The sequence below is a fragment of the Tuber melanosporum genome, assembly GCF_000151645.1.
Source record: "Tuber melanosporum whole genome shotgun sequence assembly, scaffold_19, strain Mel28".
In the NCBI taxonomy this organism is placed as follows: Eukaryota; Fungi; Ascomycota; class Pezizomycetes; order Pezizales; family Tuberaceae; genus Tuber; species Tuber melanosporum.
Window position 1 is genome coordinate 1,090,170 of NW_003298852.1, and position 23,495 is coordinate 1,113,664.

The 23,495-nt window shown below is 46.6% G+C and overlaps 5 protein-coding genes; 4 read left to right on the forward strand and 1 right to left on the reverse strand.

The window, feature by feature from the left end:
• Positions 1 to 202: 202 nt before the first annotated feature.
• Positions 203 to 3,473, forward strand: GSTUM_00005459001 (uncharacterized protein; the record flags this gene model as incomplete). XM_002837511.2 has 1 exon in its annotated part: positions 203 to 3,473. The coding sequence occupies one exon, from the start codon at positions 203 to 205 to the stop codon at positions 3,209 to 3,211; it is 3,009 nt and encodes a 1,002-aa protein (XP_002837557.1). The 3' UTR covers positions 3,212 to 3,473.
• Positions 3,474 to 7,689: 4,216 nt separating this feature from the next.
• GSTUM_00005460001 (uncharacterized protein) lies at positions 7,690 to 10,870 on the forward strand (the record flags this gene model as incomplete). XM_002837512.2 has 7 exons in its annotated part: positions 7,690 to 7,881; positions 8,049 to 8,306; positions 8,412 to 9,114; positions 9,211 to 9,280; positions 9,353 to 9,419; positions 9,478 to 10,100; positions 10,166 to 10,870. 3 exons carry the CDS (start codon positions 7,690 to 7,692, stop codon positions 8,853 to 8,855), a joined length of 894 nt encoding a protein of 297 aa, XP_002837558.1. The 3' UTR covers positions 8,856 to 9,114; positions 9,211 to 9,280; positions 9,353 to 9,419; positions 9,478 to 10,100; positions 10,166 to 10,870.
• A 2,092-nt stretch (positions 10,871 to 12,962) lies between these two features.
• On the forward strand, positions 12,963 to 14,047 carry GSTUM_00005461001 (uncharacterized protein). XM_002837513.2 has 5 exons: positions 12,963 to 13,250; positions 13,306 to 13,502; positions 13,535 to 13,602; positions 13,682 to 13,751; positions 13,805 to 14,047. The coding sequence occupies exons 1-5, from the start codon at positions 13,157 to 13,159 to the stop codon at positions 14,003 to 14,005; spliced, it is 630 nt and encodes a 209-aa protein (XP_002837559.1). The 5' UTR covers positions 12,963 to 13,156; the 3' UTR covers positions 14,006 to 14,047.
• A 5,217-nt stretch (positions 14,048 to 19,264) lies between these two features.
• GSTUM_00005462001 (uncharacterized protein) lies at positions 19,265 to 21,559 on the forward strand. XM_002837514.2 has 10 exons: positions 19,265 to 19,603; positions 19,641 to 19,664; positions 19,800 to 19,845; positions 19,943 to 20,140; positions 20,179 to 20,259; positions 20,323 to 20,354; positions 20,419 to 20,836; positions 20,900 to 21,082; positions 21,133 to 21,253; positions 21,315 to 21,559. Exons 1-10 carry the CDS (start codon positions 19,558 to 19,560, stop codon positions 21,342 to 21,344), a joined length of 1,179 nt encoding a protein of 392 aa, XP_002837560.1. The 5' UTR covers positions 19,265 to 19,557; the 3' UTR covers positions 21,345 to 21,559.
• Positions 21,560 to 21,573: 14 nt separating this feature from the next.
• GSTUM_00005463001 (uncharacterized protein) lies at positions 21,574 to 22,426 on the reverse strand. XM_002837515.2 has 1 exon: positions 21,574 to 22,426. Exon 1 carries the CDS (start codon positions 22,142 to 22,144, stop codon positions 21,800 to 21,802), a length of 345 nt encoding a protein of 114 aa, XP_002837561.1. The 5' UTR covers positions 22,145 to 22,426; the 3' UTR covers positions 21,574 to 21,799.
• Between the last annotated feature and the right edge of the window lie 1,069 nt (positions 22,427 to 23,495).

The window sequence follows — 23,495 nt, forward strand, 5'->3', positions numbered from 1 at the left end:
CGTTGCACTCCGCCCCGGTCGACACTCTACTCTACGCACCCCCCGCCTTCTTCACCTCTAGCGTCAGTCCACCGCAATCCTCGTCCAAACAAGTACACTTTTTCACTGGACCATAGCTTTTCATCTTGTTGTCACCTTCTCACGTTAAACCTACCTCTTCACTCCCCGCTCAAAAGACTCCCCTCTTACCACTTCTGCGAGGATGGATCTCGATTACGATTCTTGCGCTCAGTTTCTGGCGAGGTTGGAAGCTGATCCGGAAAATCTCAACACCAATATCAATACAACCCCAAACAACGTTAAGGGTTCGAATCCTAATAATAGCCTAGGAGCTTCTCCTGTTAGCGTGCTTGATACCTCTTTATCGCTTTCTCCTATCGATAACAGAAATTCTACCTCCCCTCCGGGCCTGTCATCCGGCTCCGTTACCTCTCACTCACCGGAATCGCTTCGCTTCGACTACGACGTTGCCTGGAATCCCAACGACCCTGCTTTCTTTGCCCTCATTGATGAGGGGATCCTGTCGAATCAGGCTTGGGACCTCATGTCATCGCAAGGGCAACCGTCGAATCAGCAACAGGGTGGAGTAGTTACACCGCTCAATGACTATATCAAAGTTGAGAACGACACGCCCCCTCGCCCCTATTTCGGAAACCCCCAACAAGCAACCATTTCTCCCACACAATCTCTAATTGACCCCGCTACACAGACCGCGCTGGAGGGGGCATATCCATTCGGGAAGGAGAACGATTCGTTGTTCGACTTCACTAACTACGCCGGTTCTGGGTCGGTAGGGCAAGCTCAGGGGAGTAACCCTGAGTCATATTCTCCGTTGGCATGGAGAAATCAAGCTCAGCAAGCTCAGCAACGGGAGGATTTTACATCTATCGGATGGCAATCCCCTCCCCAAGCTCAGCAAGTCACCCAGCAACGACAACAACGACCACAGCAAACACCCCAATCGCAGGAACCGGTAAACAACATGTCGCCCTCATCATCGCATCGTACCTCGAGCAGCCCAGATTCCCGTGCCCACGATTCGCATAGCGATGACAATAATGCAATCCCTCGCCCGAAAAAGCGAAAGACTAGCACTGATGATGTAGCACCGGATGGTGGCTCGTCGGCCCCGGCACCCGCCGCCGGCCGGAAACAACAGCCAAAGAAAACGGCACACAATATGATTGAGAAGCGATATCGGACTAATCTTAATGATAAGATTGCGGCTCTGAGAGATTCGGTTCCTTCACTGCGCGTTATGGCCGGCACCTCAAAACTGGGCGAAGACGACGACGAAGAAGACCTCGAAGGGTTGACACCTGCACACAAGCTCAATAAAGCTACCGTCTTGGCGAAGGCTACCGAATATATCAGGCACCTCGAGAAACGAACAAAGAGACTGCAAGATGAGAACGATCAATTGAAGAACCGGTTGGCAGCGTTCGAGAAGTTGGCTACCATGGGCGGCTCGATGGGAGGCGCTGGCCAATCGGGTAGTGGATCCAGGGGTGGTGGTGGGCCCGGTGGCGGCCTGATGAGCAGGTTGATGGTGGGAAGTTTGGCGGGTTTGATGGTTGCGAATGGGCTGCAGGAGCAAGAAAATGGAACCCGTCAACTCATCCCTTTCCCCACCGCGATAATGCAGATTTTTGGTATCCCCGAGTCCTCAGCCACAGCTGGGAGTCACCTATTTTGGTTGGCCTTCAAGATGATGCTTCTCGTTTCGGCACTTATATATGTCATCGTCCCAGGCTTTTTCGACTCCAAGACCAAGGGAAAGCCAAAGTCCAACACACCCAACAATGCCGCTCTATCACCTGTCCCATCTCTGGCTTCATCCTTGGAGGTTCGCCGCACCGCATGGCTTACTGCTATACAATCGGTTTGGGTGCCCCGTCATTCTTTTGCACTCGAAATCGCTGCATTAGCATATAAAACTTTGAAGCTTAGTCTCCGCAAGCTCATCGGATGGAACGGATATGCTCTGCTTACTGGCATGACCGAAGAGCATGAAGCTGCTCGGATCAAGGCGTGGTCTATTGCTTTGGATGCTCAACTTGCCGGGGGCGATGCTACTATCACTCACTCAAGACTTATACTTACCCTCTTAGCCTCCTTAACTTTACCGGCAACTCCAAGTCGTTTGATGCTTAATGCCCTCCATATCAGAGTACTCTTTTGGGATCTTGGAAGCAGCTTCGAGTCTTTTGCTAACTGGCTTGCCAACTACTATTGGCTCGAGGCAAGAAACGTCCAGCAAAAGAGTTTGAATAATACCGATTCCTCGGCCGAGAGCCTTCCCGAACATCTTGCCCGTCTCCTTGACCTCGACCCCAACGAAGTCCTTCACAGCAAGATCATTCAGAAAGCCTACAACCTTGCTTACGACAGGGGAACTGGTGAGAATTGCGGAGGCTACGATGAAGGCATGGACACCGTTGTTGAGGATGAGTCAGTCCGTTCGCCATTGGATGCTGTTGCCGCCTGGTATTCTAGTTTGGTCCTCCAAGGAGTCCTTGCCGCAAACCTTAAAACCCGGAACACCGAAGTCATCCGAAGCGGAATCACCGAAGACCTCGAAGCCGCGTTGAACGTTGCTCCACCAAACAGCAAAGCCCAACTCCGAACTTTAGTCACGAAAGCAATGCTGGAAGACAAAGATGATGGCACAACTCTCCGCGCAGCACTCAAAGCATTCGAAGAAGATATCCAACCCCATGAACCAACCCCCAATAGTGTTCCCCGAATCATGGTATCCAGACCTCACGTCCCCACAGCCGTAACAACTGACATCAAAATCGCCATCCGCTGCGCCATGGCCCTGAACCTCCTTCGTAGCGGCTCCCGTGTCGGCGCCATCCGCCTATTCAGCGAACTCGACTGGCGGGGCCGGGAATCTGCCGACGTTAAGAACAAGCTTGGCCTGCTTGGCTTTGTGGCTATCTGGAAGACGCTCAATCGGCTCATTGCTAGCGACGTTTGTTGGGCTACGGATGCCGGTGAGAGCGTTGATAAGGCCGCGGGCATGCTTAGAGTTTGGATCGGCGGGAAGAACGTGTCCAAGCGAGCCGGTGTACAGAAGGATGACTGCAAGAGGGTCATTGACTTTTGTAATTCTCTACAGAAGAGGTTGGCTGGCTTGTCGGATGATTTGGACGATGGATATGCTAGTGGGACGTTGGACTCTGAGAGGAAGAATGCTGGGACTTGAAGTCCCGTCTCTCTGCTCTTTCTTCCTTGGGTCGTCGTTTGGGAAATGTTGCTTTTGTGTGTGTGTACACTAGATTTCTTGGTTTAGTTAGGGGGATTTCGCTTTACTCTTTTTTTTTTTTTTTTTTTTTTTTGAAGGGAAACGGTGCGTACTGGTCATGTCAGGATGAGGTCAAGTTAATTGGTTAGTTTGTTTCTTTCCCTTTACCTTTTTCTTTTTTTTTTTCCTTTTTAAATTTTCTTCCAAAAACTTTTTTTCTTTCGATACCTTTCTTTTTCGGTTACCTGGGAATATCCTATCCTGTCTCGGCCTTTAAGTTACCGGTATGTCTTTTGCATTTTTCTTTCCTTTTCCTTTTCCATTTCTTTCTGGAAAAACGGAATTGGTGATTATTTCTTTTTCAAGTTACAATCACAGTTTCCTTTCGCTTTCGTATTCATCGATTCGGTTCGCTCATATCATACCATTTTATTTCAAGTTGGCTTAGGTTACTTGCGATATCTATTTTTGTTTGTACTGTATCAATTGATTAAGTTAAGACTGGGTTTTGGTATATTCTATTCAGTGCTCGTATGGAGGCTGGGGTTTCCGCTTCTCCTCATTCTTTATATTTTTCGCTTGGGGTGAAGGATCTCGATCGATACTGTAACTGTAGTCTATTGCATACCTTGTGGTGCTGCACTTACTTTCGTTATGTCAAATATATCTTCCCCGTTTACCGTACTGGGCTCTTCGTATTCTCTTTTCATTTTTCATATAAAAAATTTCCTTTCCTTCTCTATTCGAGTACGTTAGTCCTTGCACCCGTGCCCGCGTTGATATCCGGGGCACCAGCACTCACTCGTACGAGTGCGTACAGAATTTTTTGGAGATATCCGACAAGCATTGCATGTCAGCTCCTGATACGGCATGAAATTTTTCTTCTTCTCTTGTACTTCTACTTCTAATCTCTGCTCACCCTATTACTCAGTTGACAAGACCTCCAAGTCTCCTCTCTCTCCCTCACCTTCCCTCAAACCCTCAATTCCATCATTACCATTCCCAACAGAATCTGTTGTTCGGAATGCATTGGAAGGGTGGTTGGTACCGAGGATTGCGGTGCGGGTCTCTTGAGGTATGGATTTCATTATTGGGCCAGGAATGAGTGGCTTCACTGAGTCTGGATGTTTGTATATATGTGCAGTTTGTATCGCTATTATTGTTTTGATAGAGATCGGTGGACAAAATGACACTCTACTTGATGTTGACTTTGGTTTTTCAGAATTTTCATTTGACAACGGGGCGCTGGTAGTATCATAATAAAGCGGTTGCGCAGCCCATTTGGGATGGTGGTGGGTCCGAGGCTATGAATTGAGTGAGCGCAAAAGAAGGATCCTAATGGTGCTTGCTACTGGTGGCTGGACAGAGGTTGGTATTGTCTTCTACGCGAGCTGGGGGAACATCTTATCCTCGGGTTTGCCAATGGTTAGCATATCGTATCGTACATTATCCAGCCAAATCATTTACTATAGTTGAATGGAAGCCGTTTGTCTACTCCCTGCTTTGCGGAAATCCCGACATCTCTGGCACTTTGGTATTTCCGGGCTCCCTGTCTGAACTACACATTATTGTGCTCTGTTAACTTGGCAGTCTCTGTCCTCGCAGACAATGCTGACCAGATAGAGAGACTTGGGAATTGCCATAGATATGCTCTGACAGGAGAGCTAGAGTCTTGGATTAAATTTATGCATCGATGTGCCCAAGGCATATATATTATTATCCGAGGTCACACATCTCTAAGGTGCCGGTGGCACACTAGGGGACTCCCAGATCCCCCGCGAATGCGGCATCGCTACTGGGCCTGCTTGCTCCTCATTACTGTGCTGACGGCTTCGAGGGATACTGTCAGGCTAATGATGGTGGAATACTTGGGTGATGACTCGAGGGAGGGGGAATTTCTGTCGGTGGGGAGTGGAGAGGAAAGTGGAGAGAGCTCAATGTTTACTGTCTTGTCATGCCGAGGAAGGGGTGGAACTACTACCCCTCTTAGAACTGCGTGATTGAATGCTGATTTCTTCCATCTGCCTATAGTCGCCACGGGTCCTCCACTCGACTGCCACTTGGTAGAAGCATGTATTTACATTTTGCTTGTACGTGCACAATTCTAGCAGAATGTGTTAATAGAGGGATTGGAGGATGGGGCTCGGTATATAGTTTGGCTGCAGAAATCCCACAGTCGCTAAATATTGGATTCATACTTGGTATTAACCATTAAAACCTACGCCAACTCCCTACTCCGTGCTCCTGATTTCACCTCACTCAAGCCTATCCTCTCCACACTTCATTTCTCTTCTAAAAGTTTTTAAATTGCCGAGTGGGAAAATGACGGATGGATCGGATCGATTTTAAAGTGCTGTTTCTGCGCTCTTTTCCTGATACTCATGCTGTGATCACCCGTCATACACCAGCCTTCCCCGCCAGCCCGTTATCTGGCCATGCGGTTGCCAAGCTTCAAACAACGAGGAAACGGATGCCGGACTAATGCTGGCACCTGGGGAATGGTTAGGCTGAATTGGGGAGAGGAAGTTATTGCTATCAAGGATTGCAGAGAGGGAGGTAAAATAATAGAATTTGGAAAGTGCGTAAAGACCAGCCTTGATTGACAATCTCTATCTGATAGATAACCCCCCATCTAGCCCTCGGATAGGGAATCACGACGAGACTTGTATGGTAAGCCTCGAAGGGGTCACAATCACCAACGAGGGGTTCGATATAGTATTCGAGTCTGTGCACGAAAATCACTGGAGATGATGATACTGATACGCGCCTAACGGCATAAGAAGTGAAATTGGGCGTGTGGCCTCCAGGACATGCTACGCGGCCTCGGAGAGTTTTGCGGAAGTCACTGAGTACATCGAGAGAGATGTCTTGCCCCCCCCCTTCCCCGTTTTGGCACGCTATAAAAATGGTGTCTTCTTTGGTCAGATGGGTTCGAACTTCAACTAGAATTGAATCCTTATCCTATGATGGCCCTTCAAGACGCTACTAGTCGACCTTTAACACACCTTCAGTGGGTGCCGAGATGATGTCTTCGCGGACCACACTTGACGAAGGATTCAGGGGCGGTTTGGCACACAAGTCGTCTGAACACCATCGTTCGAAATCTCGTTTTGTACACACGATTTCAAATCGAACAATAGTATGCCCCCCAAAGGCAGCTTACATGATCCACCATTCCGGGTTGTGATTGGTCCATTCCGAATCGCTGCGCGCGAAACGCTTTTTGAGGCGACCATCAGTTCAAACGACGGTCGTGCCGAACATCCCCCTGGTAGGTTAGTATTCTTGGTATCGGGTGGATTATTGGGAGTGACTGATGATAAGTTCGCGCGGTATATTTGTCCCCTCCGTGCTCGCTGGGATCCGGAATTATGTGCCATCTTCCTACCCTTGCACCTTGCACATCTTATCCACCGATCATACCGAGTGATATTTTATGATAGGTGCCCCGACGGCGCAAATAACGCCCACAGTACGGTGGCGTGAAGGGGAAAAGTATCATACAAGCATTTCATTGTGTCTCTCGCCGGACCTATGATAGTATGAAGGGGAACTTGTAACTCCTCGACACATGGCTAAAGCACTGTATCAGAGCCCTCACACAGGCACCATTCCCCACGGGGGAAGATACTGAGATTCCCAGTGGGTTTATCGTAGAAAGGACAGTGTAGAGGATGGGGTGGTGAAACTGATAATTGTTATGCTGGATGATTGAAGTTGTAGAAGAGGGAAGAAAAAAAAAGGAAGTAAGGAGAATGAGAGGTGAGTAAAGAGAGGAAAGGAAAGTAAGATGGGGGGATAACACAAGCTGTTGAAGAAAATTGTAGCGATGATGAATGTGCAACGGAAGTCTCTATATGGCCGTAAGCTATCCTACCACTGTGGAACTCTTGAGCATTCTCTATTGCTAGGCCAAGTGATATTTTGTGATGGGAAAAAACGCAGTGCCTGGATGCCATCAGCAAGGTTGAGTCGGAGAAGTCTGGCAACGCCTGGAATTTGGTCGCGATGGAAAATAATATCGAAGGATAACCTTGATGATTGGAAACCGGAATTAGGTGTGAAAATTATCTTTTTATGCGCCTGTAGCTCGTTTATTCCATTGGTGATAAGTAGTTGTCGACCTTTTGTGGGTTTGCTAAGAAAGGCCTCACTAGAATACTCATCACTCTTCTCCGCTGATAGCTGGCCACTAACTAACCATTGCTGCTCAGACGGTACGATACTTGCACTATAGTTTGAGGTGGACCCACAGAGATCGTTGTGAACAGAGTGATACTCTATGTCTGCTTAGTCACCCACCTAGATTTAAACACCTTTTTCTCTGTCCCGCAAATCACCGGCGAACAACCAAACCTGCTGAAACAAACGGGGAAAAAAGAAAGCAGGAACCAAAACAAGGGCCCGACTAATCAGTCAACCGCCCATCCACCTCCTCAATGGCCTCGCTACCAATACCTCAATTCTTGAAAACGCTCTTCGATTCCTTCCCCCTCCTAACCTACCCCGCGAACTCACTCCCCTCCCGATGCCCGACATTTGACGCCGTCCCATCACTGTACGTCTTCACCACGTCCGAGGATGCAGTCTCCGGTAACCCGAGCTTCAACCCGGGCTGTTTGAAATGGCAGGTATAAAGAAATCCCTCATGTTATTACCTCGTTTACCTCGTTTACCTTAACCTCATTATTTTATTTTATTTTGTTTTTCGAAAAAATGAGAATACTATAATAAAGGGAAAAAAAAAAAGAATCCGACGGCTGATCTTTAGCGGCTCGGTTTTGCTGGTGGAGTTTAGGCGTATATGAAGTTCAATCAAATCGAGTTTAAAACGGTCCCGTCAAATAATCACGCTTCGCCGACGGGTGCGCTACCTTTCGTGATCTCACAGCGGAGGTCCATGTCCGAATCCATGGAGCTAGCGGTCGTCCCATCGAATAAACTTGCGGCATGGATCGAGAAGCATGGGTATTCTTTTGAAGGGATGGTGGGTATGGATAGTGCTCGGGCGGAGGCTTTTCTGGCGTTGGTTAACTCTCAGTTGAGGGATGCTTGGGTAGCTTTTCTAATCCCCCTTGACCCTCTTACACACACTCTCGGCCCCTGGTGCCGTTGTTGGGATTACTGGGTTGACCTTGTATGCGCATTTGTGCCGTGTTAGTTATACTCCCTCTACCTCGAACCGAATAACTCGCAGGATCTGGCCAGCGTATTGTACTGTGGGAGTTCGGTTTCTGCCGTTTCCTCCTTTCTCCTGCGGCAGACGAAGGCTGCTGCGCGGCAACAGCTACTGCAAGCCCATCCCGGAGGAGTCCTTGACCCGCGCAAGATATATGCCGATGCTGGTGCTGCCCTTCAAGCTATTTCTACGATTCTAGGAAATCATATGTGGTTCTTTGGCGGCAGTAACCCTGGGCTGTTCGACGCTTCGGTATTTGCCTACACGCATCTGATTTTGACGCTGAGATGGCATAGTGAGGAGAATGCGCTTTTGAGGGCTGTTATGGGGCATGATAATTTGCTGGGCCATGAAGAGAGAATTCGGTGCGAGTTCTTCCGGGAAGCTAAGACTCCGAACCTAAACCATTGGGTTTGGGAAGCTTAAAAGAAAGGGGAAAATAGTCGAAAAGCACAAAAGAAGCTGTGTACTTACCGTAGGAGCTGGAATAATTGAACCCCACGCTAAGACGTCTAGTATTCCCCTCATTGGGCAGGGGGAGTAATAAAAATGATAACTGTCCGGAGTAGTAAATCAACGATAATTGTTACCGTGGAGGGGGGGGTAGGGTCCGCAGTCACAGACTATCACTCGGCCAAAACAAAACGCCAAGACTTTTAGGCAGCAGTCAACTACGTAAAGAGGGGTATGAAAAATTGTCTTTCTCTCTCTCTCTCTCTCTCTCTCTCTAACAACTCGCTTCCTCAAGAACTCTCTCAACTAAACTAACCGATAGGAAAAGACAGGAGTATAAATAAACGACAAAGATCAGCTATCCTTCCTCTCCTCCCTTTCCCCATCGCCACATAGCGGTATCTCTCACACCCCCCACTCCATTCCATCTCGTGTGCTCTTGTGCTAACAAAAGAAAAAACAAACAATAGACTCCGCAAAGACTCTCCAATATCCTTCCGCGCTCCCCCGCTACCTCCCGGGCTCCCACTGCCTTCCGTGCTTCCCTTGACCTCCCGCACTCATCCTTCTTCCCACACTAACAAAGGAAATACAGGAACAAAGACTCCTGATGGCCACAACTCCCTTGACGTTTGTATCCTTCCCCGCCGGAAGCGCTTTTCCAAAGCGCACAACGAGGACGTCTGCCACAACAAAGCAAGTGGTGGGAGGGGAACGAACAGGCGGGAACGAACAAACGGCAGGCCCCGGGAATGTACATCGAATATGCGCGGAGGCGAATGAATGGGCAACAAAAGGACCGATAGTTGACGGACAGGTGAGTAGCTGTGCCGGCGAATGGATGGGTAGTGGTGCCGGCGAACAGATGTGCCAATGGATAACGAACAGGTGAATGAACGAACAAACGAATAAATGAACGGGCGGATGGATAAACGGACGGAAAATGAACGGGTAGATGGACGGGCAGTTGTCTGGGAATCATGCCGAGCATGCTCGGAACATGTTGGGTGGTGGTCGTAGTCGTGGGCATGGCGAGCAGCTATTTTCAACAGGGGGGACCACCCTGAAAAACACCAGATTCGCCCTCCACTCGGGTAGGTAATGTGAAAAACACAACAGACCTTAGTGGGAAGGGCAACTATAACGCCTTAGCGTGAAGCTTCCTTATTCCAGTTACGATACATGAAAGTATTGGATGCACCTTACACTGTATTAATGGTATATATCATAGATAGATTAAATTACATCTACCGTATTCTAACATGGTTTACTATAAATACCAGGTGTCGTATCTTAATCTAAGTCCAAACGAAATGTCATGGCAGCATGCATCTTGACTCCAATCCACTTGTCTGCCCTCTTCCCCAGCCGCTGCGCATGCTCGGCACTATCGACGCCCCTCTCCTCCACTTCCCCCAGCAACCGCAAGCCAACTTTTCCAGCAGCCTTCAAAATACCTTCAATCGAATGATTAAAAGACACCCCCTGAATCTTGACCTCCTTTTCCCCTTCCATTGCCACGAATCCAGCTCTGGAAGACAGGCCTTGCTCAGGATGCATGTTCGTCAAGTACATCCATCCACCCTCCGTCAAAGCCTCTTTCACAGCTCCAAAGAACACATCCAATTGAAGGTGTTCCAAAACCAGCGTGCAGACAATAGCATCAACCCCCCTCGCCTCCCGGGGAATCCGGGAATCCGCGTCAATGTCGTGGAGTACCCAGGTGATCACTACATCCCGTTGGGGCTCGGCAGTAATTCGTGCCTTTGCCTTGGACATCATTCTCTCGCTCACGTCCATTGCGACAATCTCTGTTGCTTCGGGGAGCGAGCGGTAGAGTTTGGCGGTGTTGCGGCCCGTGCCGCACCCCAGGTCCAGTATTCTGGAGGGTGGACGGGTGCTTAAGAGTCCCGGGACGATTGCATCGAACGCTTCGTTATCCTGAAGTTGGAGGATGTTCCCATCGTGATCGTAGACCTGTTTTTTTTACATGTTGGCATCATCTGTACTTCCTGCGGGAAAAGCACTTACTTCTGCCCACTGGTTATAGGCGTCTACTGTGGGGATTCTTTTAATAGGACGAATTGATTGGGGCATGTCTTTTTTCTTTCTAAGGTTTGATGTTTGATAATGCCCGTTGGGCTTGGGGTCGGATTGGCAAAGCTCGATGGTTTTGGTGAATGGTGGTGGCTATTTGGTGAGGTTTGTTGAATGTGAACTCTTGAATGGATAATTTATGTTGGCCGTGAGTCATAAAATCTAGCGATATTATACCTATATCGTTCATGGAATATTTTGAGCGTCAAAGCATGCCGAGACTAAGCGGGTCTTAGCACCGGGAACGTATTCCCCGCCATAGCATTAAAGTTTATGCGTTGTATGATATATCTCCTGCAAGAGGTGGGTGCATGTTACAACACACCCGTAACACGGCCTGCCAAAGAAATCCTACGACTTGGGGGAATTTTACAAAATCAATTGTCATCACCACCCACCATCACCACCAACCGTCCCAGGGGGTAGTTCATTGCAGTTAGATTGTTGAGATCTGATTTTTATCTCATGGAGCAAAGCGGAACTTACACGGCCGAGTTCTTCGTCGTTGAAATTTTTGATATAGAGAGTGAGAAGCCATGACCTCTTTTATCTGTTATGATACGAGGGTACCAATGATGGCTACGGGCACCTTTCTGTGCAAAAGGGCTACTTGTGAAAACCGCTAGGACGCTGGAGTTGCCTCTCCTGGTAAGTTCTGTCATAAAAAAATTTAATTTCTTTTTATTTGTCTCAGCTGGGGACTGAAGGATTTTTTTTTTTTCTGTGCTTTTTCCCCCTCCCCTAATCCGAAGGGGAAATTCTGGACGTTCTATCATAGCGGGATTGTGCCGTAATCAACGGTCCCCTAACTTACAAGACACATTGCAAAACGCTTTCCGCCCGAATTCTCACTCCCAATGCTTGAACATCATACTCTACAGTCAGTATGATACGATGTTCCGGTAGCTGGTAGTGGCAGATGGATTTTTTCTCTCTTCCGGTTACACCCCCTCATAGGGGGTGCTTCTTTCATGCCGTGTTTTATTTCGAGTCTTACCCAAGGCCTAACTACACAGTAAAACCCATATTGATGTTTCAAAACCCCTTCCTGATTGATACCTCATTCCGCGAAACATTCCAAGTGAAGCAACTCGCCGGTCCTAACTGGGCCTATCGACATTTGACCCATAAACGCACTGCTATCTTTGCCATTTCAATAATATAAATTTATACTGAAGCACTCGAGTGCCTCCTTGAACTATAGCCTACCACACCCCCTCTCGCTATCCGGTAGTTTACCTATTAGGGCCGTGCATTACTCGTACAACTAGCATAACAAACACCTAAGATGGGAACGATGAGACTTGAATGCGTCATACTTCATTAGGGTCAGGAGGGCTCGCATACTACTCGAGTAGAATGTGTGAAACAGGGATAAGTGCTCGATACGTGCCGGCAGTCTCTGATGAAGTTCGTATAGTGGAATGAGCTAGCTATGTAATTCTGGTCTTGGTCGAAGGTGATAAGTCTCCTGGGCTGCTTCTAAGGCCTTGAGGGGTGACGTTTTCAAGATGCTCTCCATCAGATCACGTTCATGTGGCTTTAGGCCTCCAATGACCCTCATGTGGGGGAGCGTGCCGCACGATGCGTGGCTTTGGAGAGATTCTACTTGTAGCAATGCCATGGTTCGGGGATTTCCTTCGATAGGGGAGGGAGGAGTTGGTGGTATCAGGAGCTCTGGTTTGCAGAAATGGAGAGCATTTCATGCTCGTGGATTCAAAGCTTGTTTCCCAGATCTAGTTATACCATAACTTACTAACGCGAGCAGCAGCGGTAAGCTGAAAAGCCACCCGGTATATAAAAAACGTGCTGTGGTATAGAAAGTACCTGCAAAACAGGAGTTGAGGTGATCGTCTTCAGGATCTCACTCGGGAGAGGTGCCAAAGGCTTGGCTGACGTAGTATAATGGGCATGATGTCACAATAGAGCACGTCTTTCTTTGTCCTAAACTTCTATCTGGAACGAATGTTTTCTTGTGGGAGAATCATATCGCCAGGTTTATCTGTCAGATAATCCCAAGCTCCAGGATTTTTTTTTTCTATAAAGCTTCGGATGGATCCCACTAGAGGCCTCCTCGTCAACATGCACATAATCACACTTGACTTCCTCAAAAAAAACACCATTTTGCCCACCCTCAATACTCTCTCTTCAAGGAAACAAATAAACAAACATTCCGAATGTCTGGAACTGGAGATAGCCAACCCTCCACTCTTAGGTCCTACGCCGACAGCGGCATTGCGGCTGTTCAGAATGTCATTGGCAGTTTGACTGGTCAGTATTATCGTGGCTTCCCACTGCAGATAGCCATCTCTAACTTGAAGCCTAGGGAACCCTGTTGATCAACGCCAGGCTGAAGACAAGAAGGCCCATGCAGAGCTAGAACATGATGCCTCTCGTGCCGCCGCCAAGGCTGGACCTTTCAATCTTTCCTCCTCCGGCGCAGCCACTGTCGACAACAAGGACCGCCGAGACGGAAAGGCCGACCAAGTCATTGGAAGCGGCAAGGAATTTGTCGGCAATGTCGTGGGATCCGATAGCCTTAAACGTGAGGGCAGGGATCAAAATACCGAGGGCCAAGGGCAGGAGGCTGCCGGACAACTAAAAGATTTTACTTCGGGAGTTGGTAAGCTATACAAATATTTCATACTTCACTACCGTTGTGGCATTGCCTTGCATGGAACATGGACTAATTATCGGTGAAGCCAACAGAGTTACCGGCACCATTGGGGCCGCTGTTTCCGGTCTGACTGGCAATACCCAGGCAAAATGCTAGTTTCCTGAATCTCCGTATTCTCCCGTCTTAGATCTTGCTAACCCAGAGACAGCTGACTTTGAAAACCAACATGATAAAGGAAAGACTTCCCAGCGCGGCGTCGAAGCTGAGGTACAGAAATAATCGCAAAACATCAATTGCCAATGATGATCTAGAAGATAATCATATGCAACGGCGTTTATGGGTTCTTTTTTCTTTGGGGTCGGAGGCCGACTTTACTTGCTTCACTCAATACACCGACTGTTGCGATTAGCTGTAAAATTAGTTAGCTCGCATTCAACAATGATCCCTTGCATCTGGTTCGTGCGCTCAAAAACGTGCATCATCTGCAAAGACTACCGTACACTAGTAGTGATGAGGGTCCCACTTTGTAAGAGGGTTTGTCTGTTGGGTTTATATGCAAAACAGGATAGAGGTCAATTTGCATTTTTAGAGCCTGTTTTGATATCTGTCTTTTGAGATTGCACCCCCCGTCACATTCCTGAATCACTAAGATTGAAGCTTTAGACTAACTTACTCCCGGAGTTTAAACTTTTCTCCAAAGCGGGAGCGACACTGGCACCTTGCCTTCACCAAAATATTAACTTTTGGTTGCACGCAACACGTCCTACTTTAATCCTCCATTATTACAAAAAAACTCCTACCAATAATATTATTTAAGCACCACTAAAATAAAAAGAATCCACGAAATTCCCATCTCGGGGGGTTCCCTCTTTTGATCACCAGTTTCGCATACCAATATCCGAACATCCAAATACCGGTAGGTCCTTAATTGAAAAATGTGTTTAGTAGTCATAATTTAAAGTGTAACTGAGGTAGACTATCATAACCCTATCAAATGCCTCTTCCGAAATCTCAACACAGTGTCGACAAAAACGTCCATTGCCCGGAAAAAAAAAAAGACTTGTATCATATGATTCACATTTTCCCGGAACAACCCGAAACGGCTTCGTTCCCAATGTACAAGTAATCGTGCCAGAAAAGTTCAGTGCACGTTCTAGAGCGCACGAACCACATGCCTCGGTTCAAGAGGCCGGACCGCAATGAAGATCGGGGCGGATCTCCAGGCCTAGTTTATAGAATTCAACGTGCATTTATGGAAAGAAAGAAGAAGAAAAAGGCTTTACCTCAAGCTCACTAAGAAACTGATCATTATTCTCCTAGGGAGCTCTGGGCACAGTACAGTACTAGTACAGTGCCTGCCAAGACTGGGTTGTACGATACAAGTACTCGTAATGTGATCGATGCATTGTAACTGATCCTCGATGGCTCCGAGGATATAATTTACTATAGTACGGTACTTCATCTGCAACTCGGGAAAGTTTTTTTTTTTTTTTTTTAGTAAAAATCACATTTAGATATTTCAGACAGTTGGTTCTTTTTCGAATTCATTTCAGGGGTCATTGAAAGGGAAATGTGTGCTTCTGGTAACTTTGCGACAGCGGCACAGTACGAGTATGTGTGATATTTACATCCGAGAAACGTGATCCCGAGTGGACCTCCATTTCCTCTTCTCCCTCTCGGTCAACCTTGAACATATATGATCGACAGGGCTCAATACGATTTTTTTTAAAAAACCATAACCCCTCCCCAAACTCTTGTTAAGCGGTGAAAGGTATGTTGTTTTCGGATGAGCTGGTTAAGTTACGGCATACAAGTCCCCAACGGGGCCGTGACGAATAGGGTACTATCACTTGGGCGGTCTGAGACAGTAAAATTCGCGACAGGCATGCTAAAGAAAAACTCAGTAAAGATCGACAAGAGATGGCAATGTCACATCTTATAACATGTAGATGTAAAGTAAATTGTTTAAGAAGATATACCAAGTTTCCCTCATGCCACGATCAAAGAAGTCACAAATTCCTCTTTCACAGCTTTCGCCAAATGTGATACCTGGAGGTAGCACAAGATGTGATGCAGAAAAATTGTGATTGCAAAGGGGAAATCAAGACCTATCCAGTAAGCATGATGTTACTGAAGCTACTCCGGAGTGCTACAGACCACTTCAACCCCGAGTTGAGCATACTGGTCAGCCTTTGCAGCCATGGAATGATAGTGAAATCACTCCACTTTGATTATTTGAACTCTTTTAGGATGAGATTACAATTGGTATCTTGGTAGAAGTTACCAATAGGTATGCTACAATGAAGGAAAGAGAGTGGGAATGGATAGTCGCTAGAGGGCTAGGATGGAGGAGGTAAAAAAAGGTAACTTCTGATAAAGTACAGGTTTTTCTTGGGCTGCTTTTGTATTTAGGCACACAGAGAGAAGTAGGAGTATGGCGTTACTGGAAGGAGGAGCGCGAGGGATCCACACTGGTTTGAGTGATATCAATAAAGCACTTCTATCAGAAAAAGCACTTTTTACACATATCCGATCCGATGATTCAGCTTAGTTGGGCAGAGTGGTTTCAAAAGCTGAAACCACTCAATCACATCCTCCATGACCGGTGTTAAAAATATTACCTACCTGCGTCAAATGTGACTGTGGATGAAATGATGATTTGCTTTGGGGGAAAAAGCTTTCATACCTATAGAATGCCTAGTTGTCACGAACGTGACTTAGTAAGGAAAGGGTTTTCACGTGACACATGGTTATGAGTCACAGGTATGTCATTGTTTCACGCATATAACCTATTCGGGTTGTATGATTAGTTATGTGTGGGATTTGTGATGCTTTCGCACATGGCTCAAGTATGAGTCATGGGACATGTGCCTGACGAGTATGCCTTACGAGTATGCCTTACAGGCAAGCCTTGCACATATGATTTATGTTTCGCACATGACCTCATTATGATGTCATGGGTTTCGTGCATATGACTCAGTCGAGTCATATGACTTGTTTATTGCGTTATGATTGGTTTATGAGTTTTGCACATGACCTCACTATAAGGTCATGGGTTTTGAGCATGTGATCACTTTGGTCACATGACTAGTTTGTTTTGATTTGGTTTTGCACATGTGACCATTTTAGGTCACATGATTAAAGGCAGGAAGAACACTATATAAGGAGGCCGATGCGGCCGAGGAAGATAGGTTCTTCACGCTTTGTTCTAAGTACTTTTCCTACATATTACTTTAACGAATATAAAACACCTTTACGATCTTTATCCTTATTGCAACCTTATCATCACGCCAAGAAGCACTCGTTACGAAGACGAGTTAGAGAAAGCTTACGATAGGTGTTTCCGATAGAAGACAAAGGTCTTGTACTATCGCTAACATAGGCAGAGGCCTAGAACTATCGTAAGACAAGGAAAGAAAGAGAAAGAAGAGGTAAGTATCGTTCCCCGTCGCCAAGAACTAACTATCTGAAAGGGGATCGTTACACTAGTAAGCTAATTACAGAAAACTATAAGGTATTTGCCTTATGTAATACTGGATATACCTATAATTGGCTATATATGCTTCTAGAAGTGAGTCTGTTGCTAGGTTTGAGGTAATTCTATTTAGCTATTATGGTTTGAATTTTAATTAGAAATTTAAACTAATAAGTTTAGACTGAATATAGTGATCTTAAGGTTACTGGATCACTAGTATACCAGCTAGCATTAGCTCTACCTAAAACCTCCTAGGTTTACTTTAACCTCTATATAGATAATGACTTTCCATCAATTACGCTTTTTGAAAGGTTAAGAGACTTGGGAATTGGGGGGTGTTGTACAGCAAGAGTATGGAAAACCGCTTTTCCACTCTACTTACATGATGACTGGTCCAATATTCCTTGGAATGAGCTTTGTGGTGGCCCTGCTAGTAGTACTGGAAAGGTATTGGCTGTATAATGGCAGGATCAGAGTGCAGTTTACTTCCTTACAACGATCCATAATTTGGAAAACAGGATTACAGTTTTGTGGAAAAAGCCTTGACAGAGTAGCAGCAATGGACCTGCAATTTGTAAGGCTTTTGATACCATGGAGCGGACAAATGTCCTAATACCTGTAATTACAAACAATTACAACTGGTATAAAGTGAGAGTAGATATTGTGGACTAGTACGGGAGCTACTATTTCACACAACTGAAATGCTTATGGAACTGGCCTCCGATCTTCTACTGGCTTCTCGATACTATCACAATCAATTCCTATCTTCTCTCTCAACGGGTCTTTATTAATTGCAGACTACCTTCTGAATCCTGGCCCTTCTGTGTTGCTATTGCAGAGGATTTAGTTTCTCACTATGCCCAAACGCCTACCTCAAAGCCTCACAAAGCCTCCTACATATGCAAAACCTCCTTACCCTGCTGCAGTAAACTCCAGTAGTGTACTACTCTTCCTTCCCCTGTTACCCCTAGCAGTTCATCAAGCAACTCAACCCCTCATTAGTATATATATTTTGACTCTAAAAGGCTGGAATGTACTCAGTGCCAATTTATTTTACATGCTATAAACTGGAAGGACAAGCAAGTACCAACTACTTAGTATGGGTGTCATGGCTCTTGGTGTGGATTTGCCCTTTGCTGCGATTGTTTTAATATTCATCATAAGGATATTCATGTACTATCTTAGATCTTTCAACTTTCTTAGTTTTTTTTTTTTTACGACCATTGTTTTCTCGGTTACTGTATTCACACATAAACTCCTTCTCTTATTCTGATATCACAGCATGTCTTAATAAGCTGCCAAGCGCCCAGGTCTGGATTAGCGTATTGGTTAGAGTGCCTGTCGCGAATTTTACTGTCTCAGACCGCCCAAGGGATATTAGGCCGTTACCATCAGTTATATTTGGCAGACAGGAAAAAAAAAAAATGAACCCGTCAGAGTAGGGTATCATAACAAAAAAATAAAAATAGTATGATACCCTTTACTAATACCTCTTGGTCACGGTCCGGTATTCGCCACGACCTTGTTGGGGACTGTCCCACCAATTTCGACCAAGATCAAGGTCAACACTATTGCTCTGTACTCGTACAGTACCGCCACCTCATGCCTATACCTTGAATTGCTTATTGTCCAATGGTTTCCCCTGGTCTAATTCACACGAAGGGGTGGCGGAAACGTGCTCATTGATGAAATTTTTTTTTTTTGTTGGGTTCTAGATTCGGGTGGCCCCGATACAATACTTGTGGGGGTGATGGTAAAACGGAAATCGGAAAACCTTTCGCCTTCATCTCATAAAAATTCCTGCGGGAGCGGGGGAGCAGGGGAGTTTTTTTTTTTTTCTTTTCTGTCTCTTACATCTCCAAGGATTCAATATAATTTATTTATCCCCAAGGACAACTGTAGACTACTGTAGTCACTGGTTTGTCGTTACTAATACTGGTATGATACCGTGCCGGTACAGTATGCGATCAACCTAACGTGCTGGGCTCGGAAGCGGGTCAGATGGGGAAGTGAATCAGTTACAAAAAAGTAGAAATTTGAAAAATCTCGATTGACGCCTTAGAAAGAGGAAACACACAAGTGTTGGAGGTATTCCTGGTAACACCTTATCGGTTTCATTTTGTCGAAATTCTTGCAACGAGGATTTCACATCCAAAGTGATTCGCTTCTGTGCTTGACCCACTCCCCGATCCCATACTAACGTTGCCACGCTAAGAGCTTCAATCCAGGAGAGGGCATGGATAATAATAATGCGAGACGTGGGTATACGAGTAAACGGGATGTAGGCAAAAAAAAAGCCCATCAGGGCAGCCACACGGGTAACAGCTACTGGCAATGGCTTTCGGCAATCCTAGTGAGAAGAGCCTCAATCAGATGAATGGAATCACCCCCCCCCCAAACTCTTCCCTACCCCACCTTGCAGCAATCACTTCAACCGTCACCGTTAGCACCAACGTCAATCGATTTTCGACAAATTGCTTAGGAAAATGCCTCGCGATCCTCTCATTGGCCTTGTCGGGAAACCATCTAGTGGTAAATCCACGATGTTAAACTCCCTGACCGATGCGAGTTCGAAAGTTGGTATGTATGCCTGGTCCGAAGGAGCGCCTAGAGAACATAACTTCAGCTGAGTCGTATTAACTCGGTGCCTAGGGAACTTTCCGTGAGTTACCCCGAAACCGCCCACCCGGTTATACCCATTATGCGTGGTCATACTTACCTGCGCCAGATTCACAACCATCGATCCCCAGAGAGCAATCGGATACCTTCAAGTCGTAAGTCTTTGTGCTTCACCTCTCAATCCAAAGCCCTAAATAAAGAAGATCAGGACCTAAGATAGAAAAATGGCCGTGTCATACCGTCTGAATCCAGGACTGCGCATGCATTCGATTTGGCAAATCAGACCAGTGCAAACCGAACTACGGCTCTTGCAATAATGGCAAACGATCTGTGCCAATTGAGCTCCTCGACGTCGCCGGTCTTGTACCTGGTGCTCACCAAGGGAGAGGGTTGGGAAACAAGTTTCTGGACGACCTTAGACATGCTGATGCACTGGTTCACGTTGTCGATGTTAGTGGGACTACGGATGCCGAGGGGAAGAATACCAGGGGATATGACCCTTCTCAGGATATCGTCTGGCTGAGGGGGGAAATTGTGCAGTGGATTCAGGGAAACTTGATGGAGAAATGGTGGGTTTTCCCTGCGGCGGTTTGAGGCTCTTGGCCCATCTTTGATATGGCGTGCGGCGATAGGGGATCAATAAAGAGACGACACGTGGCTTTGAGTAAGTTTCTCATTTACGTCAAGCTTTGAGGGGATCCTGCTTAATTTTGATTTACAATGGACAGAGGCTTCACCAGTTGATACTCTTCAAAGCCAGTTCTCCGGATATGGCTCCAATCAGGCTATGGTCGCCCGAACCCTAGACAAACTTCAATTAAAGACACCACTAGAGAGCTGGGATCCGGAGACGATTGGAAAAGTGGCTAATGCGTTCACGGATGAGAAGTTCCCGACGGTTTGCGCTCTAAACAAGATTGATCACCCCGATGCAGATAAAAACATCGCCAAGATTGCTAAACAGCGAGACCCAAATACCATTGTGCTTACCAGCGCAATCTCGGAGGTCTTTCTGAGAAAGTTAGCGAAGCAGGGCTATGTCAGATATGTTGAGGGTAGTGACTTTGTGGATGCCAGGGAAGATCTGGTCGCAGATGGCGATCCGGATGGTGGAGGTTTGAAAGAGTTGGACGACAAGCTCAAAACGTTTGTTGTTTATCCTCACTCAATTTCGTAGTTTTATAGATGCTAATAACTTGACACCCGTAGACGTGTGGAGAACTTGAAAGACATGGTTCTTTATAGATTCGGAAGTACAGGAGTTGTACAAGTTCTTTCTAGAGCTGCTCAATTGCTTGGACTGGTTCCCGTGTTTCCTGTTAGAAATGTTAACACTTTCTCATCCGGGGCCAACTCAACAGGTGTTTTTCGGGATTGTGTTTTGGTCAGCAAGTGCGGACCCCTCCCTCAGTATAGTAGAGCATACCTAACATCCGGAACAGGAACTCGACTGTGAGAGACGTTGCAAAGAAGGTCATGGGGGATGTTGCAATTGCCTACATAGAAGGTGTTGGAGGCACAAGAGTTGCTGAGACTGATATTGTGGAAGTTGGGAAAAACGATGTCTGTTCCAACCCCCTTCCATCTCGCTCCAAAGAGTTGTTACTGACACACTAGATGGTAGATTCTGACATTCAAAGTCGGGAAGGCTTAATACCGGTATGATTCTAGAATGGTGAGCGAGAAAGTGTTCACAGCCTTGTATGGAGAAGTTATTGTAATATTAGAGGGAGCCCAATACGTGGGCCTTTTTTGGTTTGAGTTTCGGGCTAGGCGGACATGGATACCTCCCCCACTGATTTTGGGAACCGGGAATAAAAGTATCATGATCACCAGGCGGTAAATGCAAATGCAGAAGTGATTGAACCACTAGGTCCGATAGCTATGTGACACCTAATGATAATGATAATGATAAAACCCCATCCCAAGTACAGGTACAGCGTAACAAAGGATACATTGAAAGAAAGGAAGAAGAAAAAGAGTAAACCTGTACAACATATCATGCTTTTCTCTATAAGCTCCCAAGTTCGTTGACCCTCTGTAAAAAAAAGAAAAAGAGAGCAAGCAAAAAAGACAAAAAAGCCCCCCGAGGTATCATCAACCGCTAACCTATGCCCCTACGAATGCGCCAAAGCTGTTCCACGTGGGGGGGTAAACGAATGGCATACTACCGCCCCACTCCTCTTGCGACCCAAGGACTGGGCCGGGAGCATTCTTGAACTCCTTCTCGGGCTCCTCCTTCTGACCGCGTGCTTCGGTGAAGACGGAACCCTCCTTCTCCATCATGCCGCGTTGCGATTGCTCGGGTTGGACATCTAGCCCGTGCTTCTTCTCCGTTGTGTGTAGCGTTGGGCGTTCGTTATGAAGACGGGTCTGAGTCTGGTGGGCAGCTGTCTTGCCAAAGAGGGTGCTTGAAGAGCGGAGGAGGGCGCCCGCAACTGGTCTTTGAAGCATTTCTTTTTTTTTCCTTTAGATAAAAACTAACTTCGGTTTTGGTTCGGATCTAGATTTGGCCTTCGCCCCGTTTGATCCTTGTGATGGTGGTAGTGGTGGTAGTGGTGGTAGTGAAGTTGATGGTGATGATGATGATGATGGGAGGTAGGATGTTGAGGACAAAGTTGTTGCCAGGTGAAAAATGAGTATTTATAATAATTTTTTTTTCGTGACTCAGTCGGATTAAGTTAGCCACACATCAGGTATCATATTATTGTTTTTGTCTATCATACGCCTTCTAAGGAATGAGGTGAGTTATCGTCAGTATGGAATGTCTAAACGAGAGATATGATATTTCTATGCCCGCGTGATGTCGGTCGCTCCCGCCTTGGGGCTGTTTGCTTCTGCTTTCTCTCTCCTATCTGCTGCAGCTGTGGTAGCAGGATGCACCCGGCAGACTACCGCACATCACATCGCTGCAGGACGAGCCCCAGGCCCGCCCGTACTTTACCGTTCCTGCGCTTGTCCAGTACGAAATTTGCCCCCTCCACCCTCCATCCGAGTAACCTTCAGAACCGGGCTTCCACAGCATACTCGAGTATGTGAACTTAGCCGCAAAGGCTAAATAAACAGATCAAGTCCAAATTTTTTTTCTTCTTCTCGCCTTCATTACTGATAATCTTGAACCAGTCGGAAGGGTCGGGCTTCGTTACCCGTGCCACTATTAATGCCGAAGCGTTTTTAAAAAGGACTGCTGTCGCTCTTGCATACCACTAGAATTTGGTTGGCCCTTTTGTCTGGATCTTGGTTGTATGCAGCGGCGGTTCTTTTTTAAAAATCCTTCGACGCTGCGGGTATGATGCTTGTATCTAGCAACATGTCTCTCCGGAGATACCACTATTGTTACACAACCATTCAGCCCGTGGAAGACATCCCTGTTTAATTTTCAGATACTTTATGCGAGATACAGTCTCCAACGGGGGCGAGACAAATTCCGTCGGGTGATGAACGGGGATAAGCAACAAGTATTTTTTTTTCTCTTTCTTTTCGTCACCTTACTTGGACAAATACACTTTTTTTCGCCTGCCAAATACTCCTGCTCATCACCCGCCAGTAGTTCGCTGTGCCCCCGTTAAAGACTACATCATATGATTTATGCTCTTCGCTTCTCTCCCCTTATTGTTGGGGAATCGGTTGTGCTGCCAGCGCTACTCCAGCTAGACTTACAAGTATCATATTGGTGGGGGGGTTTCCCTCTTTCTTTCGACATCTTTGGGAACTGCGGAAACTTGTCGTGGGGAGACCAGGCCAAGGCATTGAAGAGAGCGAGTTTTGAGAGGGGGGGGGGGTTGACAAGTTACGGCTGGCTGGT